The sequence below is a fragment of the Sceloporus occidentalis genome, unplaced genomic scaffold, assembly GCF_023333645.1.
Source record: "Sceloporus occidentalis isolate IW3139 unplaced genomic scaffold, rSceOcc1.0.p SCAF_140, whole genome shotgun sequence".
NCBI lineage: Eukaryota > Metazoa > Chordata > Lepidosauria > Squamata > Phrynosomatidae > Sceloporus > Sceloporus occidentalis.
This window is the reverse complement of record NW_028317120.1, coordinates 1,909,454-1,931,997: the sequence shown is the minus strand read 5'-3', so window position 1 is coordinate 1,931,997 and position 22,544 is coordinate 1,909,454. Positions and strand designations below refer to the sequence as shown.

The 22,544-nt window shown below is 40.9% G+C and overlaps 2 protein-coding genes across 2 annotated transcripts; both read right to left on the bottom strand.

Annotated features, from left to right (window-relative positions):
* Positions 1 to 8,667: 8,667 nt before the first annotated feature.
* On the bottom strand, positions 8,668 to 10,750 carry LOC149281030 (vomeronasal type-2 receptor 26-like). The gene is made up of 3 exons (XM_089499839.1): positions 10,661 to 10,750; positions 9,956 to 10,079; positions 8,668 to 9,569 (listed from the first exon to the last, which is right to left on the bottom strand). Exons 1-3 carry the CDS (start codon positions 10,748 to 10,750, stop codon positions 8,668 to 8,670), a joined length of 1,116 nt encoding a protein of 371 aa, XP_089355965.1.
* Positions 10,751 to 12,114: 1,364 nt separating this feature from the next.
* LOC149281029 (vomeronasal type-2 receptor 1-like) lies at positions 12,115 to 21,195 on the bottom strand. The gene is made up of 4 exons (XM_089499838.1): positions 20,948 to 21,195; positions 19,662 to 19,950; positions 12,942 to 13,599; positions 12,115 to 12,119 (listed from the first exon to the last, which is right to left on the bottom strand). Exons 1-4 carry the CDS (start codon positions 21,193 to 21,195, stop codon positions 12,115 to 12,117), a joined length of 1,200 nt encoding a protein of 399 aa, XP_089355964.1.
* Between the last annotated feature and the right edge of the window lie 1,349 nt (positions 21,196 to 22,544).

The following is a 22,544-nucleotide window of genomic DNA, read 5'->3' as shown; positions in this document are numbered from 1 at the left end:
TGCACCTTCAGCCCACAGAGAGCTTTCAGCGGCCCTTTACCTGCGGGTATCCGTACAGCCTGAGGATCTCCACCACTTGGATTGTAGCCGTTCTAAGATTTCCGATTAATCCTGCAAATTTATCACCTCCTTGGCAGGAATAATTTGGAAATTCACCCATTTTCCCTGATAATATTTGAAACAAATTCTGTAAAGATTTCATGGCATTTCCACAAATATCATAAACATGGTAACCCAGAGTGATATTGGGTAAAATATGCGGGGTCCGGTTAATCTCATCAACAGCAAAGATAAAAGCCAGGAGATTTCTGTATTCTGTACGCTCTAAACTGGGGGGAAATAAGGCTCAATTATTAATACTTTATTCTGTAAGTTATTAATGAAATGTGTTTCCAGCAAAAAAATAAACTGAATTAACATTCATTAAATACTGACAGCTTTCTAAATGCATAGAAACTGTTTCCTATAATACCAAGGCAGAGGAAGGGTTAACAGGCTTCAGTATTTCTGTACACTGAAATAAAATCAATATATTTAACTGTTTCACTGATTTTACAAAAAATTTAGAAATATTGTGCTTTTTATGGCTGATTTAGTTAGACCAAAGGTCTCAGATCCCCCAGTTTGGGGTATCGCTCTGCGCAGGCTGAGGACCCTCTGTAGTAACATCTCGTGCCGAGGAGCTCACGGGAATCTCCAGCAGGGTTACAGGGATAGAAACTGATGTCTTTAACAGCAGCCCTTGCCAGACCATCCTAAAAGGCTGTCACGCTGGCCTCGCTGGAAGTGACCCATCTCTTTATTAAAGGCCAGTGATGGAGGCTCATACACCTTACCTGTATAGAGCGCCCCAGACATGCGATAAAAATGTAACACAGAAAATGCACTTACTATGCACAGATACAATAAAAGGGAATGTAATCAAGTGTTATAGCATACAATCCTTTAATCCCGGTATTAACCGTAAATAATCCTCCAATCATCACATCTCCTTCCTGATAATATTTATACTCAAACAGGCATTCTTGCGTTGTGATGTGACATCCAGGAGCTGATCTCAGAGTGACTTGCATCCCCGCTATTACTCCCAGTAAGCTCAGGCACAGAATGACTCCAAATTTTTGAGCTGAGGGCAGAATGAGATCCATCACAGACCCCGCGTCCTTCTCGGTGTGATCAGCAGCAGCTCTGCAGCTCCCGGTATATATCTGTGATCAGCGCTATATTAAACCAGCCGGCCGCGGCTCAGATAAATATATCCAGCTCTCTGATCACACGTTGGGATTTATTCTCTGCGAGGGAGAGAGCGTTAAATCCCCGGACAAACAGAAAGAATAACTGAAGTCAAAAGTAAAAATGTCCAGTAATTGCTGCTTCTATATTACTGTCACTTAAAATTAAATTCACTTTCAAATAATTTCTATTCACAAACAGTAACGGCATCTAAGGGGGATTTTAAGGTTTGTGTCCGACCAGCATTTAACTTTTTTCTGCCAATAGGATGTGAAAGTTCATACAGGGCAGTTGGAGGTGGGGAAACTGAGGATGGGGTGATAGGGGAGAAGTTATTGGAAGTGTCCCTGTTTATTTTGCCCGGTGCATATGAGGGTATTACTGTCCTCTACAGACATAAAGCCTGCAATAGTGTGTAAAGAAACAGCAAGAAACTGGTTTATAAATGTAACTGTATAAATGTAACGCATTATTATTTTGAAACATGCCCTAACATGCATAAAACGTATGATCTCAGGCCTGGCCACACCTCTAACCTACAAACTGATGAAGATTCATATATTTCCTTTAAAGGGCGTGAAGCCCACATTCCTCATTGTGGGATCCTGTGAGGCTGCAGTGAGGAAATTCTGCTATTTTCCTCTTTTCCCTCTTTATTAAGGAAAGGGATTCTGGGAAATGCAAGAGCCGGCGGCTGTAATCTGAAGATGTCACAATGAGGAATTCAACAGGGAATGACGTGAGAGAGGAGGTTCTGATGAACACCTGGACTGGATGGTCAGGGTTTGTGTCACGGGTGCTTGTTACAGGGTCAGAGCTGGGTGTAACTGATTTAGGGTTCTTGCTCCTGCTAATATATTTCTTCCCCACTTCCTCTCTTCTGATGTCTCCATTGTCATTGTGATGGAGTGTGTGATGGAACTGTCCATCACTGGGGCCACTGCAGAGGACTGAAAGCAAGCCTGTTACCCACAGATTATGGACCCTGTCTCCCTGTCCTGCCGAATGGGACTGTTGTCCTCGTCTGGGACCCGAACTCCCCAGTCATTGAGTGCACCCCAGTACTGGTTAGTGTGACAGGTGCCTCTTGCCAGCCCCCTGCATCCACAACTCTAGGAGCGACGGAGCTGTGCTCCCCGACTGAACTGGTTGCAGACCTGGTTGGGATCTGGCCCCAGTTCAGTCTTCTTTTTAAAAGGGGAGATATGTGACAGAATGAGCTGTCATACAGGCCCCAAGGTATTCAAAGATGGCTCCAGCCTGGCTGCCAAACAGGCAGGAACTCCATTGTGTAAACTAATTAACAGGATTGCTGCCAGGTAGAGATTCAGTAGCTAAAGGGGATTAAAGGTTGGGCTGTCTACATGTACCTGTTTATCAATGTTGATTTATGTTAATGAAGTTCTGTGGCTATATGAGTCTAGGTTTTACAAGAATAAACTGTTCATTCCTGCTGTACTCAATTCAAGGTAGTTGTGTCTACTTATTGGGTACACATAGCAGGGTTCCAAGGTGCGCATGCTGGCTGGTGCTGGAAGTGATTCCGTGGACAACAGGACGATACTGGGTGATCTCTGGGAGTTACTACAGCTCTCTTGGTGAAACTATTACAGTCATCCTTGGAGACTTCACCATTCCAGTAGATAAACCTTTGAGCCCTGTGAAATCAAAACTCCTTTTTTGGTTTCACACAGCATAGTCAATAGATGTAGAAGAAAAACCTCAGGAGATGATCTGATGTCTAGAAGTGGTTTGAACTCTTACCAATTTTACCCCTTCGAGACCGGGACGTACCTGGTATGCCATGGTTACATGGTAGCTGCAGACCGGGATGTACCAGGTACGTCATCTCACAAAAATGCCCCCGCGATCGCCACCCCGAGCCCTCCCCCAAGCCATCAATCACTCCCATGGACCGATTTTTTTTCAGCTCAAAATGCAATCGCAGGCAAACCGGCAATCGCGTTTCAGGGAAGGGGGTTGTTTGTTGACTTGTGTGGGGACCTGACACAACATTCCCCTGCTGCCTGATCGCTCCATGAGAGCGTCAGTGCAGCGTTAACCCCTTCAATGATGGTTAATACCCATTTTGTACCGGGAAGCCCCGGCAGACCAGCAACAGCAAAAACGAGCCCCCACAAGTCCTTTCAGACTCCTCCCTGCAATCACCGGTCTACCAGAGGCAGCTTCAGGGACAGGGAGAAAGGGTTCTTCGGTTCTAGGTTCAACAAAGGGCGGACAATTGTTTTTTATTATTTGTTCACTCTTGATGATGGGGGTACATGGAGAATGCATAGGTGGTTGACACCTGCTTTTGTTTGGTTGTTCTCGTTTTTATTGTTTCTTTAGTTTTACACAGTGCTTATAGGCATACCCCGCTTAGCGGTCTTCTGTTTGTATTTTCTCTACACTCAGCCTGCTATTGCTTTACTGATCGGTGGTATGACTCAAGATGTACTCAGAATTATATCTATGAATGTGAAGGGCCTTAATAGCCCTCATAAGCGCGTTTAGCGCTATCTGAAGCATGTAAGGCCTGTGCTGCTGTTATGTGCCTCCAACCTTGAGACTGTGCAAAACCTAGTGCAGTATAACTATAAAAAATTATGGGCCAGTTTGTTGAAAGATATCCATAGATGGGGTACATTTTAATTCTCTTGGTGGGGGCGTATTGTCTCCCTAAAACTCCTATATTTGTTTTGCGCTATCCCATTGCCAGTTCTGCGGTGTTTTCTTTTAATGTGTCAAAGAGCCTTTGCTAAACATATTTAGTTAAACCGGCCGGCTAGTTTCGCGAAGCGGTCACTCTATATGCCTGTGTTTAACGGAGGTATGGGTGCACCCAATTTACTGTATTACCATGATGCGGCTAGACTGACACAGGCTCTCCAAGCCACGTTTGCGCATCCTACACCTAGGTGGGTGGATCTGGTGGAAATGGTCTTCTTTTTCCATATAGCTATCGCCAGCTTTTGTGGTGTTACAGTGGGGAAAGACTTAAATTCCTATACCCAGGGCCCACAATTTGCCATACGTTTGGTATCTGGGATAGAAAGTGGCTGCCCCTCTTGCATACTCCTTGGGTTAGGGGCTATATGTCGATCACTTCCTTACGCTTTTTTCGCCTGATCTGTCTTTGGCCCGTTGGAGGGACAGTGGGATAGCTTGTGTTGTTAACCTTTATGGTAAACACAAATTACGGCTTTTTGCTGTTCTTCAGGCCCAGTATGCTCTTCCTCCTGGCGACCTGTTCCTATATATTAGAGTCAAATATATCTTATCACAATTGCTACCGGGGACATGCCAGCGTTTCCCTCACATCTGTTAATAAAGCACTGCTCTGCCTCCCCTCACTTGTAGCACACCATCTCTGTTTGTTACCGAACGTTTCTCAGCCTGGGATACAAACTATCTTACATGGTGAGGTGGGACATAACAATGGATTTGGAGGATTGGCATGGAGCTCTTCTTAACCTGCAGGGTGTGTCTCGCTGTATAAAACAATAAATAATATTAATACTTATCCTGTCTGGTCCATAGATAGGAGGATCAGAGGGTGATTTATAAAGTTATTTATTCGGAGTCAGGGCCAGATTAACATTGGGCTCCATGGTGTAGATGCTCCAGGCTCGTGTCTGCACTCCGGTGCAGCAGAGTAGAGAAGGTTCAGAAGATAGAATTCTCCCTCCAACCAGCCCACATGAGTGAGCAGCGCATGGGGCTGTTATATGGAGCCACAAACAGTGGTGTCTCCAGCTTTCATATTTAGGGGGGGCACATGGGGGGCCAGGGACCAAAGTAGGGGGGCCAATTATAAAACGGTACATATACACTATATACGGCAGCAGGGTCTAATATTTATATATATTGTCAGCAGGGGCTAATATTAAAGAATGAAAAATAACTGCCAGTTCAGCTGTTATTTTGAAATCATATTTCAATCACGGTCAAAATCCATTAAAAAAGTTCCAAATTTCAGTTGGAGGGGCCAACCCGTATGTATTCTCATCCCCCACACACAAAATAGGATTGTGAATACCGCCTCCTGTGTGATAGATCTAACGAAAAAAACTGTTGATCTTACCGGATCTAACGAATATCTACACAAATCCATTAAAAAGTTCAAAATTTCAGTTGAGGGGGGGGCAGCCCGTATGTATACCCATCCCCCGCACAAAAAAATAGGATTGTGAATACCGCCTCCTGCGTGATAGATCTAACGAAAAAACTGTTCATCTAACCGGATCTAACGAATATCTACAAAAATCCATAAAAAAAAATCCAAATTTCAGTTAATTAAATATGCAATATCTCAGTAATTAGACTAGATCTAACAAAAATTTTGTCTGATCAAACCTGATCTAACCCGGAGCTATCATAATTGAATTGAGGGGGGGCTGGCTACGGGTTAGCCCCCCTGAAAAAGATTGTTAATATTGCCTATTTTAGAGTAGATCTAATGAAAAAAACAGTTGATCAAACCTGATCTAACAAAGATCTAACAAATGCAATGATCTTTTGTAAAAAATCTTAATATGGGGAGGGGGCTAACCCATGGGAAGTAGCCAACATATACCGTATTTGCTCGATTATAAGACAATGTTTTTTCCAGAGCAAATGCTCTGAAAAATACCCCTCGTCTTCTAATTGGGGTCGTCTTATAATCAGACCTCAAATAGAGGTCTGACTATGAGACTAAGATCCAGATCCCCCGCACCGCTGCAGGGGACCTGGATCCTTCTGTTCCCCCCCCACCCCACACACACTTACCGGTGCTTCCAATTTCCTGCTGTATTGCCGGGGCAGCGGGTTGACGTCTACGCGGTCCGCGTAGACAACTTACGCTGCAGCCGGAAGGAATTGTGGCTAGCAGCGGGGGTTGTCTGCGTCCATCGTGCAGACCTTCCCCGACTGTCAGAGATCAGAGTTCCCCGCACCGGTGCCGGTGCCGCACTGGTGCGGGGAACTCTGATCTCTGACACCCGGGGAAGGTCTGCGCGATGGACGCAGACAAACCCCCGCTGCCAACTCCACCTCCTTCCGGCTACAGCGAATCGCGTAGACGTCAACCCGCTACCCCGGCAATACAACAGGAAATTGGAAGCACCGGTAAGTGTGTGTGTGTGTGGGGGGGGTTGTTAAATGGGGGCATAGAGCATATCTGGAGGCAGAGTGCTCTGTGAAATGCCTTTTAACCCCCTTAACGCCACTCTGCCTCCTGAAATGCCTTATACCTCCCTATATGCCACTCTGCCCCATAATATGCCTTTTAACCCCCTAAATGCCAGAATGGGATATAGGCGTATAAGGCATTTCTGGAGGCAGAGTGGCACATAGGGGGTTAAAAGGCATATCATGGGGCACAGTGGCATATTGGAGTGGCAAGCCTGGGGGCAGATGTGCGTAACTGGGGGGCAGGTTGGAAAATACAAGGAAATAAAAACAAAAAAATATTTTTCTCAATCATAGCCTTATTAAAAAATTTAATAGTTTACATGAATTAACATTTACTGGTAAAACTTTTTTCCTATAGGGTCGTCTTATATTCAGGCTTTTTCTTTTTTTCCTAAATTAATATTCAGATTTTGGGGGGTTGTCTTATAATCAGGGTCGTCTTATAATCGAGCAAATACAGTGTATTAATATAATCCCTGCTGCCGATATATATAAATATTAGACCCTGCTGCCAATATGAACATAAATACTAGACCCTGATGCCAATAAATATTAATATTAGCCCCTGCTGCCAATATATGTGAATATTAGCTCCTGCTGCCAATATATATATAAATATTAGCCCCTGCTGCTGATATATATTATTAGTCCCTGCTTCCGATATATATTAATATTACACCCTGCTGTCGATATATATTAATATTAGACCCTGCTGCCAATATATATAAATATTAAACCCTGCTGCTAATATATAAATAAATATTAGCCCCTGCTGCCAAAATATATATAAATATTTGACCCTGCTGCCAATATATATATATATAAATATTAGACCCTGTTGCCAATATATTTTATAGTGAAAAAATTGGACCCTACCCAAGCATTTCCTTGGGCCCCGCTCAATGCTCCCTTGCATGCAATCCCTCCCTCCACTACCACACCAAAAAAAATATATTTGCCACACTGACTGCAGATCAGGGGAAGACGGTGAGAGTCAGTCCTTCTGACTGCACCGTGACATTGAGAGGTCCTCTCCCCTGTAATCATCCCCAGAGTCCCTTTGTCCCCTCATTCAGTAAACCATACCGCTCTTTTACTTACACCCTGTAGTTCAGGTATAGATCAAATAAACAACACATGGAAACAGCACATGCAACTGAATAAGACAAAAAAACCTTGTATTTGTAGGTATACATAAATAATGCATGGAAACATAGCATTGCAGGTATAAACCAACAGAACACACAAACCCAGCATTGCAGGTATAGAGCAACTGGAAATCACATGTAAACTCAGCATTGAAGGTATAGATCAAATAAACAACACATGGAAACAGCACTCCAGGTATTGATCAACTGAATAAGAAATACAAATCCTATATTTGCAGGTAAACATAAATAATGTATGGAAACATAGCAGATACAGATCAACAGAATAACACAAAACCCAGATTTGCAGGTATATATCAATGGGAAATTACATATAAACTCTGCTTTAAAGGTATAGATACCCCCCCTAAATTACAGGCATAGATCACAGGTCGCACATCCCAAAGCCAACCCTGGCGTCCACACTGCCCACATAGAACTTGACCAGCACCCAAATTACACATACATAGGACGTGCCATCTTTGTCGCCAAACAGCCCAGCATGAGTCAACATTGTCCCCAAACAGTTGAGCGTACCCCATCTTTGTCCCATAAACACGCTACCTGTGCCATCTTTGTCCCCAGTGCTTAAACACCCTGCTTATACCATCTTTGCTTTTTTGACAAATCAGTAATACACCTATGATTCACAGTCACTCACTAATTCACTTTCATTCACACAATCATTTATTCTTCCACACAAATTATTTACACATATTCATTCATGCATCCACACATTAATCCATTCATTCTCTCTCTCTCATTCTGACTCTTTATTTCAATATTCTTGCCACCCTCCTTTCTCCCTATCTGCCCCTCTCCCTCCCTATCTACCCTATCTATCCTTTCTCCCTCCCTATCTACCCTATCTATCCTCTCTCCCTCCCTATCTACCCTATCTATCCTCTCTCCCTCCCTATCTATCCTATCTACCCCCTATCCCTCCCTATCTACCCTATCTACACCGTCTTTGCAGTTTAATTATAATGGTGGAGGTCCAATCCTGATACCAATAAAGGATCTTGATGTGGGATCGAGATGCTATTTTATTATGATGTTACATACATAGCATTTCCTAATAATGATAACTACGCAATACTTGTATGAGATTTCACCTGTTTTCAAACAAATGTGTTTTTGTATTTAGTTCAGGCCGGCATAAAATAATATAACATTTGGGGAAAAAAATACATCCTAAGAGTCCAGCACTTGAAGCTAATATGGCAAAAATCTCTACGGCCACCATATATTTTCCTTTGGTGCTCAGATAGGCCGGGATCATCGCAATCCAAACGCTGCAGAACACCAGCATGCTGAAGGTGATGTACTTGGCCTCATTAAAACTGTCCGGTAATGTCCTGGCTAAAAAAGCTATAATAAAACTAACAGCTGCCAGGAGCCCCATATAACCCAGGACACAGTAGAAGGCGATAACCGAGCCCTCGTTACACTGAACGATAATCTTTCCCTGATAAGAGCGCATGTCCAGCTCTTGGAAAGGAGGGGCAAGGGCCAACCAACCAATACTTATTATAATTTGAATAGATGAGCAGAACAAGACTATAGAATTGGATAATTTTACTCCGATCCATTTTCTCCAGTAACTCCCAGGTTTGGTGGCTTTGAAAGCGATGCAGACCATGATGGTTTTGGCCAACAGAGAAGACACAGCTACTGAGAAGATGACTCCAAAAGCAGTTTGTCGCAGCATGCAGGTTATATCCACAGGACGACCGAGGAACAGAAACACACAGAGGAAGCTCAAGATGATGGAGACCAGGAGGAGGAAGCTGAGGTTCCTGTTATTTGCTTTGACAATAGCAGTAGCTCTGTATGAAACATATATTCCCATGATAAGAGCAGTAATAAGGGAAAAAAGAATGGAGAGAGATATCAGCGTCATAGAGATCCCATCACTGCTGTAAGATAAAAAATCATGAAGCTTGGGAATACATTGATTTTTCCATTGAACGGGCCATTCATTGTCTGGGCATCTTAAGCACTTTTCACTGTCTGCAACAGTTAAAAAAAAAAAAAAAGTAACAGCTAACAGGCTTCATTCACCACAAATATTCACCACGGCCATATGAGGGCCTACAAAAAAAGGATAACTACCTCTTACAATAAAAAAACCTTTATTGGCCCAGAAGAAATCTTACTAACAATATAAATACATTAAAAAAAGGAAAGACCAGGCCTCTGGCTCCTTAACGTTTTGGATGTGTCTTTTGTAATTCATTTTATTTATTCTTTTAGGACTGACCCCTTTCCTTACACAACTGGAGAAAAGGGAGTCCAATGATCTTTCTAACTTTATCAACGAAAAGCCACCTTTGTTCGCAATAACTGCTCTTAAAAAGATCAAATTGTACCCCCTTTTATAATAAAACATGGCCTACCAGTTATGTTGGAGATTTCTCCCTCTGAACACGGAACGCAGCCATAACAGCAGGTGTAGATCGAAGAATTGTGTAATTTTCTGTTTCCGGGCAAACAGTTATCCGAACACTGAGACTCTGGCATCTAAAATAAAAAGACAAAACATAGATTTCTCAAAATTTTCCTGGAGAGTTTTTTAATCTTTAATTCTTCATAGTTTGCTTTCCAATACGCGGGACCGGACCTTCATGTGAACAGTAATCAAATATGTTGGCAGGGGTTGGCTGGGTGGACTCCACATCCCCCCTATTTGTTTTGGGACTCTGTAACTGGCGCTAACTCTGTAATGACTCTGCACCAGTCATTGTGGATGCGAAAGGGGTTCCTTGGGGTTTGATTTACTGTCTGTATGGCCTGCTGGCTTCAAACACATGCGCAGGTCTATCGTAGAACTCATATGGTACTCTGTATTATTAAAAGAAGTCCGGTGATACTTTTATAAGATGTGGGCACACACATATCTACAGACATTTCTAACTAGACAGGATGTGTCAGGGATATTTTATGTCTGATGTGCCTAAATCCATAATTATCATGATTGTCTCTGTCACTGGTGTCTGAATCATTGTATTAATTCATGGGTTTGTTAAAAAAAATCATAAAACTTTCCAGGTTTTCTTTTAATTAGTTATTTGATAAACTGCTGAGTCAGCTTGCCATCTCACCTGGTTATTGGGATTCTTCCAATGGATTATTTTTTTATCTATAAAGAGCTTTTGGTCACTTGGGTCAAAATAACCAATTTCATCTAACATCCATGTATAATTTCTGAAGGCTTTCCAGTTCATAATCCGGTACCATGTGACAAATTCTCCATTTTCATCAAAAAAATTATAAGCCCCTTTACCATCTGTCATTTTCTGCCTTCTCAGATGGTGGTGTAACTTCATATGGAAGGAAAATATAATTAATGTAACTCGGTAAAAGATCATCTTCCAGAAATTGGCTTTTATATAGAAATTTATGAAACATATTTAAAATGAATAGACAAATCTACAGAGTTGCCTTTCAAAATTAAAACAAAATATTCTCTACAACATATCGAGTCTATTCACTAAAGTATGAGGACATAAGAGTTGGCTAAAAGTGTGAATTCACTAAAGTAAAGCCTGCATTTGCAAAAAAATCCTCAACTCGCATATTCCCAATGGCAGGAGAGCCAATACTCAAAATAAAGACTTTTGAGGTAACTTGCACCTAGATTATTACTGGTACCTATGGCCTGAATTTATACAATAACACACACTTACACATGTATGCCCATTTACACATTTGTTATAATTGTACGTTGGAGGAGAAACGCTCACTTACACATTTACTCTTCCTCCTTTACCTTCTCTTTCGCTCTCTCCCTCCATCACCCCTTACCTCACCTACAGCTTTCTCTCTGCTTTATTAGCTTCTACAGCGGGGTCATGTAACTTCACTATGGGCATTTTCCCCTTGGACCCTCCCATGCAAAAACAAAATACCGATCTTAGCCAGTGGGGGCCACTGGATGGAGACATGAGTCATTAATTCTAGAAAACATTGTTTTTGGGGTCAGTTTTTTCCTTTGGAATCTGGAAAACGATCCCCATAAATCCTGCTATGATGCTCTTTAAGCACAATTGGACGTATCCCCTTCCTAGACGATAAAGGTTTTATACGAATGGCAGTCATATATGCTTGTTATAATTGTATGTTGGAGGAGAAACGCTCACTTACACAGCCATACATATTAAAATGGAAAGAAGATCTGCATATGTTACTTCCCCATGAAATGTGAGACTGTTTTCTGTTGCACTCTTCTAAAATATCAAGATGGTCTAGTAAAAAACTGTTATTCAGATAATCATCCCATATAGACTGCATTTAATGAACCTGGTTGTGTCAGATGAGTGGAAAGTGATATTTGCTGTATTTGTTTTTAGCACCTATTTCTGGCCTGCTGCTGGACAGCAGATCAGGCTGTCTAACGCTAGCCTTGATTCTGCCCTGTTTTTAGAAGCCGACATTGCTGGCCTATAGCTGACAGATCTGGTGTAATGGCGCTCTGTACGAGCACTAGTACAACATTACTAAATGAATGCCTGATAGCTTGATCCATAATATAGTAGAGAGATTCTCAAAAGGATTTCTAATCTTTTTCAAAAAGAATAAGTTGATTTTATTTAAAGTGCAGTCATATCCTTTATTTCTACCACTACAAGTAAAAGTATTATGATGACGATGTTGCTAAACATAAATTGGGTAATTGTTCAGCAGTGGTACCTACTGTGTAATGGAAATCCTACACTTTTTTTGTATCGCCAATAATAATTATTGTCTTTTATGAGGAAGGTTCTATTTGTCCTGAACAAAACAATGTCTAACTGGTTTGGGTACGTCACACAAGGAAAAGGGGAATCATGGCTTAACAAACATATGATACAAATTGCACAAAAAATCCCGCTCCCAAAGCGGCCACATGCGACAGGATCTGGTTTCTGTGCGACATGGCCCAGACTCAAAGCCTGTGATGGCACCTTCACCATTTATCTTTATTAACTGGAACAATCCCACCTCTTCGCTTAATTTATGGACTCTATTGCAAACCTTTATTCCGTTTGATTCAAGTTTTTTGTTATTTTATCCTCTCAGATCTTAGTCTGAGCTGTGCTGCTTCATTTCTCCAGGGTGGGTTTAAGGAAACGCAAATAATACATTTGTAAAATATTATTACCAAGACATATACTTGATGCAAACACAATCACCCCCCCCCTCCGTGATGGTAACATGCATTAATCAATCCAAATATTTTATCTACCTGTCTGTATTTGGCTATTTCCATTTTCTTTCCATGCGCTGTATTCAGGGATGGATATATAGTATTTAGAGTGTAAGCCATAGCAAAAACTGCGTGAACTATTTGTGGATAATGTCCAGCGTAACGGAAACTGGGGATGTCGGCAATACGCTCTTTACCAGTGCAGTTTTTAAGGGGAAAATTCCATTTAGTTTTATAATATTTGTTTTTTTGGGGATTTTGTGTAAAACAGTTAAAGTAATTCAACCAAATATCTTCAAGTAGCTTGTCTTCTGGGTGGTTTGAGGGATGGGGACCTTGCATGAAGCCATCCATGGCTGAGGGATTACTTGCATAAATGTGAAGTGCTAAACTGCCATTGAATATAACGGGCATCTTATTGAGGAAAAACGTGTTTAGGGCCCATGTGGGGCCGATGATTATCGTCTTGTCTTTAAGAGCTTCTTGTAGTCTGACTAAAGAATTTATAACATGTATGGAATATGATCCACAGAGAACAATGACCTTAGCACGGGATTTCCTTATAATGTTTTGATTCCTTTTTCCAATGATATGATCAGTAGCAGTTACAATGCGGGTAGTTTTGATTAAATAGGCGGGACAGATGCCGTTGATGGCCATGTACTCAGTCAACGCCTGAGTTTCCTCATCTCCACTGTCATCATTGGATGCGATTATACCAACCCAAGTCCAACCAAAGTAACTCAGCAGCTTGGATAAAGTAGAGTAGTTTATATGATCGTTCTGGAGAGCCCGGAAAATGGTGGGGTAATAATTTTTATCAGAAAGTCGAAAACTAGTTGTACCATAGCTGATCTAAGAAAAAAAAACATTTCACATGGATTATGACATCAGCAGGTAGTGTATGCATCTTTCCTGTAGTAGGAATTGCAGTTGATTGGGTGAGCCATACACTACAGTAACTCCAGGTGGACATTATGTCACCTTCGCCCATCTCTAGAAAACAGAATAGGAAGGCGTAGCCTTCAATAACGGAGGAGCTCTGAGTAGGGAAGGGCTGCTGAGAGGTTGTAGTGATCCGGGTCTTTGTTATAGAGCACCCCTAAACATAGATACCTAGGGGCTTGGTAAATCAGAGTGGGTTCAGAGTAAAAATTGATTTTGCCTCTGTATAGATTATACATTACATGACAATTCAGTAGGCCACCACCACAATGTCCCCACCTTCCTCCCCTTATCATACCCCATAATTTCTTGACACGCACTCACACATACACTAAATTTCTATATCACAGCATTACCATGTATCTTCTTTTTCTGTGATCCAGATGTACTAAATTTCTGAACATATATGACCCTAGTTCCGTATTTAATAAACCTGCGTATATTTGTATATTTACGGGAATGGGGGGGATGAGGATGCTGTTGGAGGCAGAGGTTGGCTCCATCCTAATCATAGTAGTTTTTTAACCTGCCCGTGCCACGAGGCATAGGATAAGGGGTCTGGAGTTTGTATACCGCTCAAGGGTTTGTTATATTACCCCCATACTCCCATTTTTGAAATGTACTAATTCTTGTGCGTTCTTGACAAACACACAAGCAATTGGACTTTCTAATGACCGCAGAACCTCCTGGGGTAACGCACGAAGGTGAGAATCTAAAATGCTTGGGACTTGCAAAGTCATATGAAAAGAATAGCCTGATGCTGTGTACTGACTATACAGACTCTCATAAATACACAGATAATAAAAAGACAAAGAGTGGTATTAGTGCTTTATTAAGAGCTGACATACGGTACAAACAGCAGATTGCAGGAGACTGCTCGCAAAAAAGAGACTTCTGAAAAAGGAGAGAAAAGTTGCACAATCAGAAAAAATATCTGTCACGTTGCTAAACATTTCGGACCTGGTGCACTAACCTGGACGGACTCGACAGAGCTCGGCTGCGCGGGTTACAACATGTGAAATGAGTTCCGTGCTTGGGCGATGACATGGCTGCGATCAACCACATGTGACAACCAACAAATGTATACTCTCAGGAAGTGAGTTCAACAAAAATGTTATATTTCTGTTATACTCATGTCAATAAACTGACATGAAAATAGGAAATCCAATGGTTGGTCCCTTACAAGGAGGTCGGCACCAACGCAGCACGTGGAGAATTTTCTTCTTTGCTAAAATTTGCTTGCCAGCCAGACTTGCATGTATCGCTGTTTAACTTGACGTCAGTGTTTCTGGAGAGCATCACAAACTCTATACGATGGCTTGAAAGGTTTTATGGTGATCGACAAGCCCTTAAAATGGAGACTGGGAACACAAACCTTACAAGCAGGTGACATGGAGACCTTCAAGCACCCATAGGCAGTCGCAAGCACCGATCATAAGCAATTACATGGTGACCTGTATTTGTATGATGACCAGTAAGCCCCGGCTCCTAGACATTGAGAGAGCTCAGCATTTTAAGAATTCAGACTCTTCTAACGGCCCCAAGCATCTGCTCCACATCCACCTCTTCCTATGTAAATGGAAGAAAGCCAGGGAATTCGGAATTTACATTAACTGAAAGCCAACCACAATATACAGTATCTCGCCTGCCTATACTATGGCGAGAAGTTGTCAACAAAGACTCCATTCTCCACTTCTTTTAACTACCATCATCACTTGTTCTAAAGGTTTTTTTCTTTTCTACTCTTCTATATGCCGTACTGAGGCTTTTAGTCACTTCCTCCATTATTTCAAATATTACCCTTTTTCTTATGACTCCATAATTTCTCCCTCTCTCTCTCTCTCTCTCTCTCTATATATATATATATATATATTTACTCACAGAGTCCATTGCACACCATTCCAAATATTCCAAGCCCGGTGCTGTGATGTATCTTTGTATTTTAATAATAAAAGTATATAATGCTTATGTCAGGGGTTAACATTTAGGAACATATTTGCACTGTCACTTTAAATTTTGGATTAGTTTCAATTTTGCACATTTGTTATTTGCACCTTTTGTGCTATTTGCAGTTTGCACAATTCATTGCACATTATTGATACTCTTTGTCAGTATGTCTAGTAAATACCTATATTCACTATATGACATATTGTAGATATATTTAACATTTAAAGTTAATCCCCAATCATGTTTGCACATTATAAGCACTTTAAATTTAACATAATGAGCTCTTAGGGGCCTCTGAACATATTTCACATCATTTTAAAACACTTCCGGGTATGAGCAGTGTTATTACACACATGTTCACTAACGGCATTGACACGCTGATTTCAGCACACACCCACTCACTTCAGATTGGTGAGTTCTCAAGCTATTTTATTATAAATATGTGCTTGTTTTAGTTCAAATGTATGTCCTGATGAAAGTCAGTAATGACTGAAACGTTGACTTTGAATAAAATGAAATTGTCTATTTAAAGACCTGGAGTGCTGACCATCTTTTTGAAAGTGTTTTATATATATATATATATATATATATATAATATATAACTCCATATATGTCGCGGCCATATTCACATAATGTTCCTTATTACATTTCCATTGCTGCTCTTTGCTGTATCTCACGGTTCCTCAACAACCGTTCCGTTATTTATTTAGTACTTTTTCCTTGTTTTCTCTCTTGCTGTCTCTGATTCATGTTAGATCCATGTCTTTAACACTAAAAGTAGGTTCTTCTAGATGCCCCTTCCTTTTTTTACATGCTTAATGCATCGGTCAGATACAGGCCGCTAAATGAGCACCTTGCATTGTTTAACCCCTTAACAACAATCCACGTACATGTATGGGGTGACGTTGCAATGTGTTAGTGACAATGGCCGTACATGTACGTGGTAGTGTTATCTGCTGTTGATCGCAGCGTTTTCGCTGCAATCGGCGGCATCGCAGTTTTCCTGGAAGTCTCACAAGTGAGGCTGTCCCGGCAAATCAAAAAAAAGTTTTTGGGACCTTGCAAATCACAAGTCTGTTAAACATGCCCCCGAGCTAGATGCAAATCTGGTGAGGGGCATTCCAGGCTGCCTCTTCATTGAGGCAAGCCTGCAATGCCCCAGAGGGGGCTACACAACCTCAGTCGTGATTAAAATAGTAAAGAAACAAAAAAACATGTAAAAATAATAGTGGGGTATCAACAAAAAAGTGCATATATATATATATAAGGTTTTTTTTATGAGCAAGTCCTACAATTCTATATCTTCACAAAAATTCCTGCATGGAAAGGGTTAAAATATTGGCATTTTAAATGCCCATAGGGTGCCTAGTTTTAAAAAAATGTATGATTTGAGGGGTAAATTGAATTGGCCGGCTTCAAAGATGTCCTGAATATGGGACGTGGGCACAGAGTGACCAGATGTCTCAACGGCAAAAAAATACACACCTCACCAAGGTGGCCTTTTACCTCCCAAATAACCCAACAAGCCCATGCAAGGGGAATATCACTGCACTCAGGAGATGCTGAACACATATTGGGGTGTTATTTGACACGGACATATACCAGGAGCGGTAAATTCATACCTAAAGTACAACGTGTGTGAAAAAAATACTAAAAATTTTGACTACCATAAAGTTTGACAAAGGCTGGTGGTAGAATTAATGCATGGAAAGGGTTAAAATACCAACATTTGAAATACCTTGGGGTGTCTAGTTTTCAAAAATATACGGTTTGATGGGGTAAATGGCATTGGCCGGCTTCAAAGATACCCGAAATGGCACATGGGGCAGAATGACCAGATTTGGGGAAAAATGGTTTTGAAATAGCAAAACGCTACCTGTACTTATTGCCCCATAACGTGCAGAAAAAAGCAAAAAAAAACCATAAAAACATTGGGTATTTCTAAACTCAGGACGAATAGTAGAATCTATTTAGCAGGTTTTTTCATTAGTCTTTGCAGATGAGTAAAAGATTTTTCAAAGAAAAGTGAGAAAAAGTCATTTTTTTTAACAAAAAATCACCATCTCGTATTATTTTTTTTTATAGCAAATCAGACAATCTGATAAAAATAATGGTATCTAAAGAAAGCCCTGTTTGTCCTGAAAAAAACAATATATATAATATGTGTGGGAGCACGAAATGAGAACGAAGAAAATTACAGCTAAACAGCAACACTGAAAAATTTTAAAAGAGCCATTGTCCCAAAATGTACAACGAGTAAGAAACAGTCTTGTCATTAAGGGGTTAATAAGGTCAAATGTCCCTTCACCGGTGGTCACTGGTGGTCCAGTCCTCTTCCCAGTACTCAAAGTTGGGCCTTAAACTTTGGCACAGTTGAGTTGGTAGAACTTGTGGGTTGTCTCCTATAAACTCTGCACTAAACAGCACCCTGTCTACAGATATCAATATAATAGCAATAATATCGATCGTAGGTCTAAATGGGTTAAAATGACTCGTAAAGCTCCCGGTATGAATATGGAATACATAGATCCATGAACTGCTAGAAACATGACTTGTGGTCGCCCTCTAGTCTACTTGCATTGTGAAGTGGTAATGAAGCCAAGCCTTTCTAATGTATATTAAATAAAGAAGAAGTAGGAGTCTGCAATAGAGTGCAGGCGTTCCCAGTCTAGGACCTCTCCCCAGTATGTTTTACTCAACACTTCTAACAATACATTTCGGAATCTGTTGACAACGATATTAAAACATAGACACGTCTTTAACCATCTTTATCCAAGTTACTATAGTCGACCAAGCCTTACAGAAGAAGCCCACAGTGGTTATAGAACTAGAGGCAAAGTCTGTCAGTGGCTAAATTTCTCATTTAACCCTTCAGTGCTTCTCCATTATTGGACTGGATCATCTAATTGAATCTTCTGCATGTCCCACAGATATTTTTAAGGATCATCATGGAATCTGTTGGCAGTTCATGAATAAAATGTAATAATAAATGTAATTATAGGTATCTGTGGAATCCGGAATAAAGAAACACAGATCAACCACGGTATCTTATAGAACACCTATGAGAGAGACGTGATCAACCAAAGCAGAAATGGTTAATAAATGCTGCACCCCAACCTTATAATTAACTGGTGGATAAGCCGAGTGTAGACAGTCCGACGTTAATATTTATCTACAAACAAGAAAACTCACAATACGGACGGGCACCGGCAGAGATCTGTGTGACTTTCCATGGAATCAATGCATTGGTTCCGTGGGTCACAGGTTTAAATCCACCAAACAAATTCAAACTCCAAAGTTAGACTCCATCCCCTGCAAGAATCCGGACTCCTTGATTTGGAATCACTCTCGATTAGGTCACTGTATCCCAGGCTTCAATAAGATTGTGACCTCACCAAGACCTCAGCATTTATTGGGATATTACGACGTTACACTTCAAACAAAACGTGTGTTTTATTGTTACACAGTTACATAATATATTGCATCACACTGATGTGATGTCATATAACCCCGTGAAACGACGTAGACGATATGTTATTAGACATAACGCTTAACAAGTAAAAGATGAACAGAAAAGCAAGCTTTTTTCTTATTGGTCTGTAATCTCATTTTATTTTTCTATGAGATCATCAGTTGCATCATTATATGACCTCTCTGAAGTAACGTTTCGTAGATGAAAGGTAATAGGATCACGGGGGATGGTTGCGGTCAGACGGCTCATTCTTTTATACGCGAGTCTTCAGTTTTCTTCTTTCTGGAGCACATTCCAGGGCCTTGTCTGGAGCGAGATATTAATGCAGACGGATCCTATGATATATACGTTTAGGATCTGTGCTTCGTACTTTAAATGGTTCCCAGTTTATTATCTCATTCATTTTATATAAAATGGACCTGTGCTGGACTAGACTGTGTAGGGAATTTGTCATAGGTGAGCCACCTTTGTAAGATCAGTGGGTTCTGTATAGTTTTGCCAATTTTCTGTCTCCAAAACCTAAGAAAATACATACATTGAAGCTTTAACTCACTTGCGTGTACCTGTACATCCCCAGGATCTGGGCCATGGGTATTGTGGTGATTGAATAGTGATCGCCTATAATCCCGGCCACGTTTGCCTTTTTCCCGCAGCAGTAATTCGGGACGATGGGTCCTGGTCCGGATAAAATCTGTAGGATGCTTTTGACAGCCTTTATCCCATCTGAACAGGAGTCGTACAGGTGATACCCCAGCGTGATATTAGGTAAAAATCCCATCTCGTTCAGGTCCTGAATGGTGTTCATGAAGGTCAGGATATTTTTGTAATGGAGACTCTGAGGACTGACGGGAAGAATAAAATGAAATAATAATTACGGGATCATGTTAAATATTAAGGCAGCTCGTTTCTGGTTGTTGTTGGAATATGATAATAAAAGATATAGGGAAACTAGAATTATTTTAAAACCACCTGAAAACCCCAGCGTCAAATTCAGACTTCCAGAAAATACTTGGCAAGATAAAAATATACACATGCAGTATATACCCTGATCTCCCAGTAATAACCAGTAAATATCGAGTTGGGGTCCATGCTTCTCTGGGGGGTTTTGTTCTGTGGATTGTGTCCAGTCTTTGTATCGCCTGATTCTTTGTGAAACAGTTAATAGATTGTTCTAGAATCCTTTTGAAGCAAACACTGCAGTTAAAAGGTATTTGTTAAAAGCCCTGAAGGCCCCGCTCAGCATCCAGGAAGCTGATTTGTAGTTTGCTGCCCACCCCGGCGCTCTAAGGGGGTCACTCGCTAGACGGGACGCTTCTCTTAGACGCGCTTCTACCTCTTGTGTAATAGAAAGCTCTCTGGATAGCAGGGACATTTATATGTAGCGTATCGAAGAGATTTATTTCCGAACATCAATGACTGTTACACAAGCCATCTCCAATAAACCAGCTTTATAACATTCACCTTCATTCAATAAAATAGGCTGCGCGATACCCCCGCTGGTATGGAAAAAACATGAAGAATCAAAGATCACCCAAATCTCCTACGCAGACCTGTACTCATTTTATATGCGACTTTATTTCTAGAAATGAAGACAACCTGTAGTGATTTTTGGAGTCTTTAGGTAAACTTCACCCATTCTGAGATCAGTTCTGGAACAATATTTGTTATTACAATGAGTCCAAAGCAGGACAGGACATTGTGGTTTAGATCGAACGTAAAAAGCAGAAGACTACAGGGGGTGGAGGAGGCTTTCAAAGAGGTTTCACATGGAAGTAAATACAGAGGATCAGATGAGGAGAATACAAGAAATCCAGATTTAATTGAAAAGCCGTGACTTACAGCATGCATTGGACGTATCGTATTATTCCATCATTCACAAAATATTTCATAAAGCAGTTCACAGTGAACACTCCTCCGAGAACGACATCCCCATCCTGAAAGTATTCGTAGTCCTCGTAGCACGGTATGGTCTTCAGACGGCAGGCAGCCGGTGCGTTCAGAGCTCCAGATACACAGAACGTGACGCTCAGGAATAACGCCCAACACAGCACTTTAGAGGAGTCTGATACAGATAAATATCGCTGCATCGTTGCCACCCCGTGTCTAGAATATCACAGAATGTCTACAGGTTCCATGAAGTCTCACGCAGGGTAACGGCATCTGCCGAACGTGAAGGACAATGGAATAAACATGGGCCGGATCCTCTGCTTTTATACAGTAAAGCCTCATAGGTTTCAATGGATCTTGAATTTAGCTCCATGCGTTTGTGGTTTGAGATCCCCGGTGTGAGCCGTTCCTAAAATATATGAAAGATTAATAACTGGTTTCAGCGGAGAAATAAGACGAGTCCTACTATTTGTGATCTGGTTCCTCATAAACTTTATCTGTTTACTTATAACAGCATTTCAATATCAGTCAATAAGTAGGCGCACTTTCTTTTTTGTTATATTTTTATTACACAAACTGAATTATTATAATATTTGAGTTACTTTAACCCCTTCATGACCAGGGTTTCCCACCATATTGACCAAAACATTCTGTCATTTTTCCTTTGTATTTTGTCAGTCATTGTCTACATATAATAATTGAATATAGTTAATATGTTAATGTAAAAATACAAAAAAAGAAAAACCACACATTTTAGTTTTTTACTTAGAATTTCTCACAAGAAGTAGATGCCGCAGATTAAAAATCCCTGATTTATGTTCAGCAGTACCCCTCTACTAGAATAATTTCAAAATGCTTTATTAAATATTTTTTTTTCATTTTTTTAATCTTTTGGGTTGGAGGGCAAGGAAAGGTGTTTATTTAATTTAAATATGGATTGTTTGGGCACCTACTAGTGTAGAAGACAGCAGAAAAAACAGCTATATGGGAACCTTGGCGGCGCTGTAGTATACAGAAGCATAGCAATATAGTGGTTTACTGACCTAACAAGGGCAGCACCGTGTCTTACCCCAATTTATAATTTTTTTTAATCCCCAAGGTCAGTGCTTCACTGTGAAGAAAAATAAAAAGTGCCAAGTGCCGTAAGGCCACAGTGGACACCAGATCCCCTTCTTCATTTTCTTTGTGGCCCCTTCCTCCCCTCCTAACTCCCCTCCTCACCAGAAAAAACTTACCTTTTAGGGGACCCGGCTCCACCATGGCTTTTCAGTGCTTCAAAGTCATGTCCTGTGTCGTCTTTTTGTATTAATAAATAAATAAAAAAGTAAAAAAATATCACATATGCTCTGTGCAAAAAACTGTGCAAATCGTGTGAAACTATATACAAAAAGTGCTCCCCGAGGAAGACCCAGCCCTTTGGCTGAAGTGGTAAACATTTTTCCTGTATGCACCGTACACCTGGCCAAAAGGCTGGGGCTACTGAATATAAAAATAAAAGTGCACAGAGGGGTCCGAGGTGAAGTGCACTTAACCTCACACTTATACCCCA